The 15195-nt window shown below is 42.3% G+C and overlaps 1 protein-coding gene across 1 annotated transcript; it reads left to right on the forward strand.

Moving 5' to 3' along the window:
• The first annotated feature begins 209 nt into the window (after positions 1–209).
• LOC121136582 (olfactory receptor 10H1) lies at positions 210–1403 on the forward strand. The gene has a single exon (XM_040737177.1). The coding sequence runs from the start codon at positions 213–215 to the stop codon at positions 1158–1160; it is 948 nt and encodes a 315-aa protein (XP_040593111.1). The 5' UTR covers positions 210–212; the 3' UTR covers positions 1161–1403.
• Positions 1404–15195: the final 13792 nt, after the last annotated feature.

Consider the following 15195-nt stretch of genomic DNA (forward strand, 5'->3'; position numbering starts at 1 on the left):
GGTAAAGACTTTCAAAATGACGGTGAAAACAATATCTCTATAAATATGATGACAGAATTAAGTTGTAGGCTTAACAGTAGAAACAAGATTAATGCCACCTGTAATCTTCTCTCAGAATCAGCCTCCTAAGTGTTTCTAGGTAGAGTGGAGACTGATAACCTTCCTCCATCTAGTTGATGACCTCTCCCTACCTCACCTCAGGTGTGGCTGCCATGTCGGGGCCAAATTACTCCTTTGTGTCAGAGTTCATCCTCATTGGCTTCTCTGCCTTCCCTCGCCTTCAGACGATGTTTTTCCTGCTGTTCCTGCTCATGTACCTCTTCACCCTGCTGGGCAACCTGTTCATCATGGCCACCATCTGGAGTGAACGCAGTCTCCACACGCCCATGTACCTCTTCCTGTGCGCCCTCTCCATCTCTGAGATCCTCTACACCTTTGCTATCATCCCACGCATGCTGGCTGACCTGCTCTCCACCCTGCGCACCATTGCCTTCCTGGCCTGTGCCAGCCAGATGTTCTTCTCCTTCACGTTTGGCTTCACACACTCCTTCCTGCTCACCGTCATGGGCTATGACCGCTACGTGGCAATCTGTCACCCACTGCGGTACAATGTGCTCATGAGCCCCCGGGGCTGTGCCTGCTTGGTTGCCTGGTCCTGGGTTGGTGGTTCGTTCATGGGAACGGTGGTGACAACAGCTATTTTCAACCTCACTTTTTGTGGACCCAATGAGATTCACCATTTTGCTTGCCATGTTCCACCTCTATTGAAGTTGGCATGTGGAGAGAATGTACTTGTGGTAGCCAGAGGTGTGGGAATAGTGTGCATCACGGCTCTCCTGGGATGCTTCCTCCTCATCCTGCTCTCCTACGCCTTCATTGTGGCAGCCATCTTGAAGATACCATCGGCAGAGGGGCGGCACAAGGCCTTCTCCACATGTGCGTCCCACCTCACAGTGGTGATTGTGCACTATGGCTTTGCCTCTGTCATCTACCTCAAGCCCAAGGGTCCTAAGTCTCTGGAAGGAGACACTCTGATGGGTATCACTTACACAGTCCTCACCCCCTTCCTCAGCCCCATCATCTTCAGTCTCAGGAACAAGGAGCTGAAGAATGCCATGAAGAAGGCTTTCCTAAGCAAACTCTACCCAGAGATAATTTAAAGACCTATAAGAAAATTCTTAGGAATAACTAAATTGGTTTATCAAATTTAACTGTTTGAGACTCCATCATTATGTGTTTACTTATGACACTTTCATGTTGGTAAAACCTTTGTGGTCCTCTGTTACTGTACATGAAAGGGTTAACACCTGTGGCTTATTTATGGATGGAAATAAGCATGAGACTATAGAGAGAAAATAATATTTGACCTTTCTTACCTTCTGCAGGATATTATTAGTTCTCAACTTGTCTTATGTAGTTCTCAGGTAAACTAATACAAGCCTCACAAACAGAATGCTGGGTTACATATTTATTGTGAGAACACTTATTGTCCTCTGTCTCCTAAAATCCAGTCACCTATTATCCCCAGCAACACATATATCTACAATGCAACAAGAAATGGAAGACTTCACCACATGCTTTTGTCTGGTTGCACTAGGTAGGCATAATCTGTAAATTGACTAAAGACAAGCTGGGAGTGGTAGGGCATGCCTTTAGTCTCAGCACTCTGGAGGCAGAGGCAGGTGAATCTCTGAGATCAAGGCCAGCCTGGTCTACAGAGAGAGTGCCAGGACAGCCAGGGCTACACAGAGAAATCCTGTCTCAGGAAAAAATAAAACAAGTTTACTAAAGACTGTCCTTTGGTCATAGCAGAAGAAAAGAAAACACCGTAAGTTTCAGAATTGCCAGGATGGATGCATAGAAGTTACAAAGCACCATAAGCAAAGATGGGCAAATGACTCAGTGGGGAAAGTGCTTGTACGCATAAGTATAGGACACAAGTTTGGATGCTAATGTCCATGTTAATAAAAGAAGCCAGGTGTGGCAGGTTGCAGCTATAGCCTCAGTGCTAGAGGTGGGGAGAAGGGACAGGAGGATCCTTGGTGCTCCCTGGCTAGGTAGTCTAGCTGAATTAGCGAAGACTAGGTTCAGTAACAGATCCTTCCAATATACGTTAAGGTGTAGTAATAGTTATCCAACACTAACGTTTGGCCTCCACATTCGTAAGTGTACCCTGCGAGCCTGTGTACATGCATGCACATACTTAGACACATAAACACACACAGATAAAGAACAGTAATGGGGCTGAGGAGAAGGCTCAGTTGGTAAGCGCTTTCTGTACAAGCATGAGGACCAAGCCTAGTTTGGTCACTGGCATCCACATGGGAAGCTGAGCATAGCAGTGTGTACTTGTAATCTCATCAGTGAGGAGGAAGAGGCAGTAGGATGGAGCTGACTGGCCAGCTAGTACAGGTAAAGGAGGGAGCTGCAGGGTCAGTAAGAGACTCTGCAGAGAGAGGTATGAAGAGGTAGGCAGTGACACACGGGAGGAGGGACAGAGAGGGCCATGCAGGCAGAGACAGGAAAAGAGCTATAAGCGGATTCTCAGAATAAAGTGAAGAAATCTTGCGTGACTCTAGAATACTTGTAAATAGACACTGATTTCTTCATTGTTGATTCAAGTAAAAACTCCCATTGTGAGATATTGTCTCTTCAGAGTACGGAGACCAGCAGGTAGCTCTATTGAACATAGACTGATTATGGAGCCCGGGACAGAAGTTTATGTCATGTTTCCAAAGGCTGGGTGTTTACCACTTTCTGCACCAAGAGGGACTCCATAAAGAGGATGGTATTTTAATTTGTTAAAATACACATTTGCACGTAGAGATTGAATAAAAAGGAATGACCAGTCACTACTTCTGAAGTATGAATGCAGTGTTTCTCTATTTAAGCAGCGAGTATTCAGCCTCCACCTGTGTGGAGGAGTGGAACGGTTTCACCTGACCCTGGAAACCCAGAGGCGTCCCCTTGCAGAGCATTGCTGCACTTCCGGCTTAAGTTTTCCTTCTTTCCACTAACCAGGCACCTTCTCCTTGTGGACTCTCAGGGCAGGGACAGGACAAACAGAACCGGCTTTGTCATGTGACGAGGTGACACCTTTGCTCCAAAGATGCATGATTTGTCAAAGACCACAAAGCATCGAAGCTCCCAGTTTCCAACTTGGATCTTTGCTGGCTACACATCTTTTCCATTCAGCATGGTTCATGAGATGTTCTTACAGGCTTAGTGGGAACAGATTCCAGCGAAACTGGGCATTCTCCATATTCAAGAGTCTAACATCTCAGAGTGTTTTATGGCACAGGTGGGCACTTGTAGCCCGCCATGCCCTGGCACATGCATCCTTCGAACACTAACGGAAGACTTCAAGTCTGAGTCCTTCATGATTTTAAATTAGGGTTTATCTTTTAGGAATTTGTCAGTAATTCCTGTGCATTGAGCTAAGATGTCCATTTCCCCAGTAACAAAGCCAGTGTGGGCGAAATGCATGTCATTTTCTTCTCTCGTTTTTACTTTTGAATTTATTATTTGACTATTTCATATACATACACAATCCATTTCAATATTGTTTACCCCCAGCTTCATCCTCTCATCCCTTTTGATAGTGTCCAACCTGTCCCATCTCCCCCTCCTCCTTCTTCTCCTCCCGCTGACCCTCGTTCCTGTAAGGAGTCAGCATTTCATAGCAATCCTCTACATACATCAATGTCATTTCTCCCGTCCCCTGAGCCTTTGAGGGGAGTAGGGGGCTCCTGTAGGACTGGACACACGGCGCTCACTGATTCTCAGCACTGTCTCTAGTTATGAGTCGCTACAGAAACTTCTGCCGACAGTAGACAGTTACTGCTCTAGCTAATGTTAAGAGAAGCATGAATCTATGCGTGTAACAGAAATAGAATGCAGTTTGACACTGTGTCCATTCAGCAAAACAACAGTAAGAGGTTCCTGCCCACCACAACCTATGATCTCCAGAGTCTTTCATTTTCTTACACACCCACTTAGCTCTTAACCGTACTGTTATTTGTTTAAATAGACAATTTGAATAATGGATAAATGCCTACCATGACTTGGACAATGTCTCAGGCTAACTTGTGATGACTTGGGCTACAAACTTTGTAATGTTAGGGTATTTGCTCGATGTGTCCCTCCTTCAAACAGCTCCTGTATGATACTAGTGTGTCATCAACAGCCCCATGATAATAAACAACCCAGACTGTTGACTTGTATGTTTACTGTGAGGGACCTCATTGTCCTTCAAAAACATGACAAATCCACGTTTGAGGCATTCTGATCTGGCTTCCAATATTGCTTATGGATGAGATTCCCCACCTGAAAAGATCAGTACCGTACACGTACATTCCCCATCTGTGTAAAGGGGATTGTACACAGTACTGGCATTTACTCTCTGAAACTGATGGATAGATTCATTAATAAAGGACAGTTGTACTAATATTGGTTCAGTTTATACAGTGGAACACAGGCAGCCATGAAAACAGTTCCATCTTGTACTTCATGGGAATCCTTCCCTCCCTGGATGCCCCTTTAGATATAGCTTTATATACCATCTACAGAGGGATAATCCCTGAATTCTTCTTTTACAGCATCCTTTCTTGAATGTGGAGTAGGCATCTTGAATATAATGATCTATTGTAGGATATTCTGTTTTTTCTATTTTTTGTGTGAGGTATACTTGCATATCTGCACTTTTATTGCATTTATGTACTTATGCATGTGTGTGTATAGTTTTAAGTGGATTTCCGGAGCATTCTCAATCACTTTTCCAACTTATTGAGGAAGGGAAACCCATGTAAGCCTAGAGTTCCCTGATAGAGCTAGTCTCACTGGTTCTCTCACTCTGGGGATCTCTTGTATCAATCTCCTAGTGCTAGGATTAATTTAGGGTACACTCTCACCAAAACTGTTTGTGGGGTTTTGGATATCCAAACTGCTGTCCTCATGTTTTTATGGCTAATCGTTCTTAAACTACTGAGCTGTCTCCTTAGACCGTGAAATATTTTTATTATTGTCCCTGCCACCCCCTCACATCTGAGAAAACAAATCCAGCTTCATTTTTTTGGAACATCTGATTCCTTTCGTCACACCCACCTGCAAATCAAGATGAGCTACGTTTTCAAAGTGTATCCACCCGTCTCTGTGTTCACTTCTTAGAGATTCTTGGCTGCACATGAGAGCCCTTCCACAGCCGCACTCCACTCTGCAGCCCTGCCATGTATCTTTCTCTTGGTGTTTCCTCACCTCTATGTCCATATTGTCATGCGGAATCCCTGTGTTTGCTAGACATTGTCTTTTTCTAGCCAATGGATCAGTGACGAGTACAGGGACTTGTTTATTTGGTCCACTTCTGTATCAGAGCGTGTGATGGGCTCCCAAATATTTGCTGGATAAAAAATTGATTTAGAACACTGAGAAGTAAATCTAACCAGGCAGAACAAATTTTGTCTATTCAGCTGTTATACCTGTGAAGTAAATGTGTAGAAATGAGCTTTCTTGTCCTGTGTATAGGCCTTCCCTGTCACAAGAGCCTGCCTTCTAAGACAGTTACAGGATCAAATTGAGGTAATGTCTGTGAATATCATTGCACGGTGCTTAGCACACACACTCAAAAAATGGCACTGATCATTTAGTCATATTGGAAGTTTTACTTGAATATTTCAGACCTATGTGAGACAAAGAACTGTACTCTTTTAAATTTTTTTATTTTTGTTTTTGTTTTGTTCAAGTAACTTAATTTTTACATTCCAATTCTAGTTCTCTCTCCCTCCTCTCCTCATGTTCCCCCCACTGCCCATCCTCCATATATGATGTATACATATATGACATGTATATAGTTATAGATACACATATCACATATATGGTTATTATATATAACACAACTGTGTAGTCAGACCTCTACTTACATGGGCTCCAAGTCCTTAGATTTAACAAAATGCAAACTGAACATGTTAAATATTTTGTTTATTTATTTATGTGTTCATGATATGTATATGTTCTGTATATCTCTGAACATGTTGAGGGACAACTTGCAGCAATAAATTCTCTCCTTCCATCGAGTTCGACCCAGATATTAAATTCAGGGCATCAGGTGTAACAGCAAGCTCTTTTAACCACTAAACTGTTTCACTGGCCTTCAACATGTTTAAAATGGCATCCATACGGTTTTCTGGTTATTGCCTAAACACTGTAGGATATTAAATATATATATATACAGTGCTTATATAGCATTACGCTTTCCAAATAATATACAGGTTATAAAAAGTGTATGGGCTGATTTTTGGTTTCCATTGCAAATGACACTACTTTATATAAGGGATTTGAATCTTTTCAGAATTTGGTATTTGGCAGGAGTATCCTAGCATCAGACCTCAGGGATAGCCATGAGTTATTGTATTAATTAATAGGTGTAATAAGCTTTGACAAGATATAAGCAAGCTACAATGATTGGTTTTAATAGAGGAGGTGAGCCATTGGGAGATGTCCCGGGGAGCTGTGGTAAGACAAGAGAAATATACCCTTGTGTTGGAGCCTAGAATTCCATCCACAACAAGCCCTTTGGGTCAGTGTGGAAAGACAGCAGAACAGTGGATGGAAGCAGCTTGTCTCCTCTCCCAAGCTGGCCTTGTTCTCAAGCAATTAGTTTCCAAACGCTTAGCTCCAATTAGTTCAGGAAGGGTTGTTTGAAAGTCTGGGGACCTCCATGTCAACAGGCCTGTCTTGGTGCACCTGCCCTTTAGTTACTTCTCTGGGCTCTGCCTTGGGGAACCAAAGAATGCACAGTGGGAGCCATTAAGTAGGAAGCCAGAGCAAACAGTAGAGAACAAAAGGAGTGTAGGATTCAAAAATTAGAAGCTGATTTACAGAGAGATGAAGACTGGGCTTTTGGGTACTGGTGGGAATTACCAATGTTAGCCGTCAGAGTTGAAGGCTGTCTCCTCTCCTACAGTATGTGGGTAGTCATTTTCCCAAGACTTTGCTGTGTTTCCAGACTTAAAATTTTTTTATTTACTCATTCTATCACTAGAAAATTATGGCTTCTATTTATATTCTGTGGGGACAAAAAATGTAAGCACTTGTCATCTTTTGGGGGAGGTTAGCAGAAGAGACAGTGGTCATGAGTACTCAACTTAGAGACAACAAAACTTCCAGGAAACAACATAAACCAGGTTAGGTATAATCATTTCCACTGCATATTTTATTCACTTTTAAAATTATACATACATACACAATTATACACACATATATGTGGCTTACAGTTTGATAATCTGATGCACATAAAATCAAAGCTAATTTGTGATGACATTGTCTCATGTGTCCTAGTCCATCCTCAGACTTGCTATGTCATTTAGGATGTCCTTGAACTCACGATCTTCCTGCCTCCACTTCAGAAATGATGAAAATACAAGCATGCGTCACTATATCTAGTGAAAAAACATTTAAGAAATCCACATGAACCTGTATTTCAACATTTTAAATGAAGAGGGCATAGCATGCATCCCTTTCTGAGGCCTCCTCACTGTGACCTCTGTGTAGAAATATGATATTCATTCACTAAACCTTTTGTCTATTTTAAATTTATATGAAAAGTAATGTTAACTAAAGCAAATATAATGATTTGTTTCAATTTTAAAAATCTAAATTTCATGTGTTTGTGCATGTGTGTGTGCATATGTGTGTGTGTGTGCATACGTGCATACAGGTGCATGTGAACAGTTGCAGAAGACAACTTGCAGAAGTTGGTTTTCTTCTTCCACCTTCTGGTTTCCAGGACTAGAACTCAGATCATCAGGCCTGGCATCAGTTCCTTTACCAGCTGAGCCATCTTGCTGACCCAAGGTTTGCTTTACCTTCATAGAAATTGGTATTTATCCAATTAAACAACTAGCTGGGTTTTTCTCTAATGACCACAGGGAATAGTGGTGAAGCTTCTAGAGTGCCAGCCACATGTGGTGGCAGATGCCTTTAATCCCAGCCCTTGCAAGGCAGAGAGAAGAGAATGTCTTAAGCTCAAAGTCAGCCTGGTATGTAGACTGAGTTCTAGGACAGACCACCACACAGAGAAACCTTCTTTCAAAAACAACCAAACAACAGCAGCAAAGATGTGTTTCTATGGTGTAACTAATAGACTGCTACTTTGCTGTTACTGCTTTCGCCAGAGGAACATTAAGTGTACTTACTCCAGGACTTGTGCTGTCCTCAACGGTGACAATTCCAGGCGTTGATGAGTAGGCTAGCCTAGCATCTGAAAGCCTTCATGTCTTAGAGGGAAAGCAAAGAATGCCCCTCTCCCGAACATTATGACTTAGCCCCTACAATTTCTAATATAACTAAGGAACCAGCCTTTAATCCTAAAAGTATTTATTTACTATTTTGATGAATTGTAGGTGGCGGAGAGATTCTGTGGCACACTTATGGAGATCAGAAAATAGTTTGTGGGAGTAAGTTCTCTTCTTCTACCATGTGAGTCCCATGAATCAAGCTCAGACTCAGTAGCCAAGTACTTTTACCTCTAAGTCATCTCATTGGTACAAAACTCTGCCTGTAGAAGAGGACATGCCTATTTTTAGGGTAAACAATTTGGTACAGCTTAAGCATCCTGAATATGAAAATCAAAATCTGAAATGTCCCATGCTTCCACAGGTGGAAATTTCCACATTTGACTGTGTGATGGGTCACATAGCCTAGATGTAGTTACACTAAAACTATAGCAGGAAGTTGCACTAGATTTGTGCCTAAGATGCTTATAAGACATATTCCAGGGGATCTGAAGTGTGTGTGTGTGTGTGAAACAGAACTTTCAACCCAATAGATGGAGAAAATAAAACATTTCCTGATAAAATAAAATTTAAGCAACATTCATCTGAAAGTCCATTTCTACAAAAGTTGTTAGAAGGAAAATGGAAGGCACTATGCAAGCTGTGTAAAAAGTAAGCAATCAACAGTCATACCAAGATTTGATGCTTATGAATCACAGCAATGACTAGCATGACAAGATATACCTATAGACACAATAGTAGTGCTTATATCTCAGCAGCAACCGGCAACTCAATACTTGGACTTGTGTGCCCAACAGGAGAAAAATCATTCATGGCAATTGAAAGCTAGTCAATTATCCAGGAGCATTGAGGTCATGGATCTTAGTGGAGTACTTTATAAATGAGCATAATTTATAATTTTATTCTAAATACTTATCCTTATACATACCCACAGATAAGCATAGCTCTCACCCCTCATCAAGGAAGTCTCTCTGTAGCAGATGGAGACAATTGCAGAAAGCAACAGCTGGTCAAAATACAGAGATCAAGTGATCTCAGCATATTCTGATACATCTACAACATTTCCTATACACCTAAGACTCAAAGAGCACTTCAGAAGAAGCATGGGAATAATATAACAAAAAATCAGGAAGTTGGCTATGAGATTGAATCTACTAGAAATGACAAGAAGCGACATTTGTGGCATGCCAATAATGTGGCTATCTAAATAAAACCAGAATAATCTCAACACCAACAGACATGCTAATATGGAAGGGGATATTTCAAGTGATGCAATCATAGACAAAGAACTGGAGAGAAAGAGAGAGAGAGAGAGAGAGAGAGAGAGAGAGAGAGAGAGAGAGAGAGAGAGAGAGAGAGAGAGAGAGAGTTCCCCAGGAATGAGTCCCATAGCTGGTATCCAATACTGAATAGACTCAGCAAGTACTATTTATATATTTATGCACTATATATGCAACAATAATTAGAGGTCATAAGTTTGAGAGGAGAAAGGGGGGATATGAGAGTGTTTGAATGGAGGGATGGGGTGGAGAATGTAATGAATAAAAATCATTAAAATAAGAAGAAGATGAGTGCTGAGGTATTCTGAGAATGAAACCATGTTCAGAGGGCTTTTATTATTGTATATGGTAAATTGTTCTTTTTTATAAAATTAAGTATTGTTAATCTTATTGTGATACATTTGTAAATTAAAAATTTTCAAAACTTCCTATACATGGTGTTTCAAACATTTGACCTGGATCGTAGAACGTACATTCTTCAACCAATATGGGTAGTAATTCATTTACTTTTAATTATTTATTATATTGTAGAGGACATCCCTTGTGTCAGACTGACTTTCATCGCTAGGAAAATGCGGTGAAAGTGACAAATGAGAGAGGTCAGGCTGTTCAGTGTGACCAAGAATGCACACAGTGCCCAAGAAAAGGCATGCTTCCACACAAGGCTCCGGACCACAGAAGCCTGCAAACTGCCTTCACCATAGAATGCAGTCCTGGCTTCCACTCTGGTCTCCCCCAGCTGCTATCTTCCCTGTGACACTATCTTGACCTGGAAGGACCAAGGACAGCCCTCTCTGATTTGTCTTTCTTCAGATGGGGAGTGGTTCATCCTTGGCTGAAACAGAAGGTTCTCTGGGGAGGACAAGGTGGCAGGGAGTGTTTATTAGGTGTTGGAAGGAGTCAAGATTCTGGTTTCTGAAGGCCCATTGAGGTCCTTTTATATTCCCAAGGGCTGAGTGAAACTTTTCTGGGCTGGGTTTCAGAAGAGACCCATGGGAATGACTGGTAGGAGGGCATGGCACAGATAAGGGACAAAGATTCATTTTAAAACGCCCTGTGTGCTTGTCCCTAAACCATCCTGTGGGGTTCACATTCAAGTTCCAGGCAGAAGAAGCACTTCTACTGTCAAAATCTGGGCACCTCACAGAGGCAGCAGCTCAGGTAACAAGGATCCAGGAGACACAGGATCAAAAAGACATAGCAGGGGGCTGGAGAGATGACTCAGAGGCTAAGAGCACTGACTGCTCTTCCAGGGGTCCTGAGTTCAATTGCCAGCAACCACATGGTGGCTCACAGCCATCTACAATTCAATCTGTCTGGTGTCCTCTTCTGGCATGTAGGCAGAGCACTGTATATGTAATAAATAAATAAGTCTTAAAAAAAAGACACAGCAGTGGTGATTTGTATACTGGCTTAGCCTGGTGTTGGGGTGTAGGGCTAGAAATAAAAGTCTTATAGCTGCCTTGGGTGTTTACCCAGAATGCCTTGTCTTTCATCTTCCCAAATGCTCACTTCCAGTACTATGTTAAAGGCCTTCAATAAGTGCTGATACTGATCCATGAGAGGGAGGGAGAGACAGACAGACAGAAACAGAGAGGGAGGGAGAGACAGAGACAGAGTAGGATTTACTGGCATACTGTTGGTGAAAGCCAAGATGCTGATATACCTCGTACAGTGCACAAGACATCACCCACTACAAGAAAGTACCAGCCTTTGCTGATACCCTAGTGCTGAGGCTGAGGATCCCTGCTACAGGTATCTGGCTTCCACAACTGTGCCCTGCTTCATCAACACTGGATCTTACAAATGGTTCCAGTGTTCCCAAATATAACGATGTTCACCATGGTTTTGCTTTATTCATTCAGTGTTATTTGCAAGAACCACTTACATTGTTGGGTGTATTTCTAATTCCTAGCAATGGATTTGCTGTCTCCTTCTGCTCCATCTTGCTTCCCTTCTCTGTAGTTATGAACAAGCAGACAGAAAAAAGCAAACCCCCTAATTAAAATTAATGCTACAGGAGCCGGGCAGTGGTGGCACACACCTTTAATCCCAGCACTCGGGAGGCAGAGGCAGGCGGATCTCTGTGAGTTCGAGGCTGGGCTGGACCGACAGCCTCCAAAACAACACAGAGAAACCTTGTCTCGTAAAAACCAAAAAAAAAAAAAATTTAATGCTACAGGAAACTTGCTCACAAATAGGTTTGAAAACTGTAGTAGACACCAGGGAGGAAGGTGACTGGACTGCGTATCATGAGCTTATGTACATTTTTTTATTTTTAATTTTAGCTTTCCACCTGAATGCTTGTTTATTTTGTGCATGCAGGGCAGGGGCAGTGCATGCCATGGGGGTGTATCCGGTGGTCAAAGGACTCTCATTCTACCTTGTGGGTCCTAGAGAATAAACTCAGGCTTGTCTGAAAGTGACTTCACCCCTGAACTATCTTATGGGGCTGAGCCGATAAATTCTTAATTTGCCCTTTCTACATCCTTAGCGTCATTTCTGAGGGTCTCTTCCACCTCCCAGCCCAGCAAACACAGGACACTGTCTGCCTTAGAGGTTTCTACTAAAACGTGAATTCATTCAGTGGCTGCCTTCATTTCCTGCCTTCCTTGTTTCCTTCCTATAGTCCCTGTCTTCGGATTATCCCTCTAGTGTCTTAGTAACCCCTTTTGCTTCATATCCATGCCAAATTTTTGCATCAAAATTATTACTTATTGGCTTAAGCTGTTTATTCCTTGTTCTAGTTATATTTTCTTGCCAATTTTGGACAATATAATTGTCTTCTACCAATTTTCCACCTGATTGCTAACCTTATCTGAGCTATCTTATGGACTAGAGAGGCCTATAAATTGCTGGTTGCCTGATGCTGGTATTTTACATATTTACTCTAGCTTAGACCAGGCCAGCAAATGTATTCACCTACATGTTATTCCCTATAGCTTGGTATTTGTTTTTTCACGGCTTAAATCTGTCTGGGTTCCAGCTGAGAGTGAAATTAGATGCAAATAAGATTTGTAGTTTCATTGAAGGCATTTTCTACCACAAGTGAGTAAACACTCTCTTTGTCTTGATATGTATTGCCAGGATTTGGGGAGGGAGGTAGTCTTATGTTTGATTTTGAATAATTCAGTACTTTTAAATATTCTAATAAGTTTAATCTGTCTCTAAGCTGTTCAACATTGCACTTTAAAAACGACTGTGGCTTGGTATGGGAAGGACTCAGGGGCCCTAACCCTAGTTGAAGAGTTATTGAGTCCTGATGGCTGCTAGCAAGTGAGAGTCAGTTTACTCTTTTCTTTTTTCTATTTCTTTATTTAAATTAGAAACAAACTTGTGCCACATGTCAATCGCAGTTTCCTCTCTCTCCCCTCCTCCCCTGCCCCCCATTAACCTCCTGCCCCATCCCCTTTCGGCTCCCCAGGGAGGTAAGGCCTTTCCTGGGGTATCTCCAAAGTCTGTCATATCATCGGGAGTAGGGCCTAGGCCCTTACCCGTGTGTCTAGGCTGAGAGAGTATTCCTCTATGTGGAATGAGCTCCCAAATTCCATTCATATGCTAGGGGTAAATAGTAATTCACTACCAGAGGCCTCATAGATTGCCCAGGCCTCCTCATTGACATCCAACTTCATGGGGTCTGGATCAGTTCCATGCTGGTTTCCCAGCTATCAGTATGGGATCCATAGCTTCCCCTTGTTCAGGTCAGCTGTTTCTGTGAGTTTCACCACTTGACCCCTTTGCTCACCACTCCTCCCCTTCAGCAACTGGATTCGAGTTCAGTTCAGTGTTGAGCTGTGGGTGACTGCCTCTTCTTTGTGAATGAGGCCCCTGGTTGACCAACAACAGTCCGTGGATGTACCCAGCCCATGATTATGTGGGGAGCAACCTGCAATTGGTGGATTATAAAAAAAAATAACGACATGGTGTTATGGAAAAGCTTGAGGGGAACCTTGCGTGGGAGACCTTGGTGGATTTCGTGGCAGGTGAGGGTGACTGAGGCAGGGACAAACACACCAGGCAGACAGAGCTTAAGTGCAAAGTTTTATTAGAAAGGGGAGGGAGGAGGAAGGAAAGAGAAACGCAGTAAAGAGACACAGAGACAGGGAGAGGACAGAAGAGGGAGACAGGAAAAGTCCTGTCAGCCCCAGGGGAACTGTGGGGAAGAGAACAGAAAACAGAGCTTAAGTGGGCGGGGTCTGTCTTTTACAGGGGTCTTTGTACCTGCGTGCAGACTACACAGCCATGGAACCCTGGGTTGACTAGGGTGCTGCCTGAGTGCATTCTGCCAGTTGAAAGGGACAGGTCAGGTAATGCCTGAATCCTCACACAAGCAGTTGGGAAAAGGGAGGTGAGGAGTGGATCAAGGAGTCAGGGGAAGAAATGAGAGTGGAATATAATAAAAATGCACTGTACATATGTATCCACATGTATGAAATTCTCAGACGTTTAATACAATATTGTACCTTAGAAATTAGTGTGTGATCAGCTGAAAGCTCTAGAACACAAAGAAGCAAACTCCCCCAGGAGGAGTAGACACCAGGAAATAATCAAATTGAGGGCTGAAATCAATAAAGTAGAAACTAGGAAAACAATACAAAGAATCAATGCAACGAAGAGTTGGTTCTTTGAGAAAATCAACAAGATAGACAAGCCTTTTCCCAAACTTACCAAACAGCAGAGAGTGAACATGCAAATTAACAAAATCAGAAATGAAAAGGGGGACATAACAACGGACTCTGAGGAAATCCAGAGAATCATCAGGTCATACTTTGAAAACCTGTAGTCCACAAAATTCGAAAATTTAAAGGAAATGGATGACTTCCTGGATAGCTATCACTTGCCAAAACTAAATCAAGAACAGATAAGCAATTTAAATAGACCTATAACCCCTATGGAAATAGAAGCAGCCATCAAAAGTATCCCAAACAAAAAAAGTCCAGGTCCAGATGGCCTCAGTGCAGAATTCTACCAGAAATTCAAAGAACAGCTTATACCAATTCTTCTCAAAGTATTCCACACAATAGAAGCAGAAGGGTCTTGCCAAACTCTTTCTATGAGGCTTCAATAACCTTGATCCCCAAACCACACAAAGACACAACTAAGAAAGAGAATTTGAGACCAATATCCCTCATGGACATTGATGCAAAAATACTCAATAAGATACTGGCAAATCAAATCCAAGAACACATCAAACCAATCATTCACCACGATCAAGTAGGTTTCATCCCAGGGATGCAGGGATGGTTCAACATACGAAAATCCATCAACGTAATCCACCATATAAACAAGCTGAAAAACAAAAATCACATGATCATCTCACTAAATGCTGAAATAGCCTTTGACAAAATCCAACACCCCTTCATGATAAAGGTCTTGGAGAGATCTGGGATAACAGGGACATACTTAAACATAATAAAAGCTATATACAGTAAACCAACAGCCAACATCAAACTAAATGGACAGAAACTCAACGCAATTCCTCTAAAATCAGGAACAAGACAAGGCTGTCCACTCTCTCCATACCTTTTCAACATGGTACTTGAAGTTCTAGCTATTGCCATACGACAACAAAGGAGGATCAAGGGGATACAAATTGGGAAGGAAGAGGTCAAACTTTCGCTGTTCGC

Source organism: Mesocricetus auratus, unplaced genomic scaffold (assembly GCF_017639785.1).
Source record: "Mesocricetus auratus isolate SY011 unplaced genomic scaffold, BCM_Maur_2.0 Super-Scaffold_100676, whole genome shotgun sequence".
Classification (NCBI taxonomy): domain Eukaryota; kingdom Metazoa; phylum Chordata; class Mammalia; order Rodentia; family Cricetidae; genus Mesocricetus; species Mesocricetus auratus.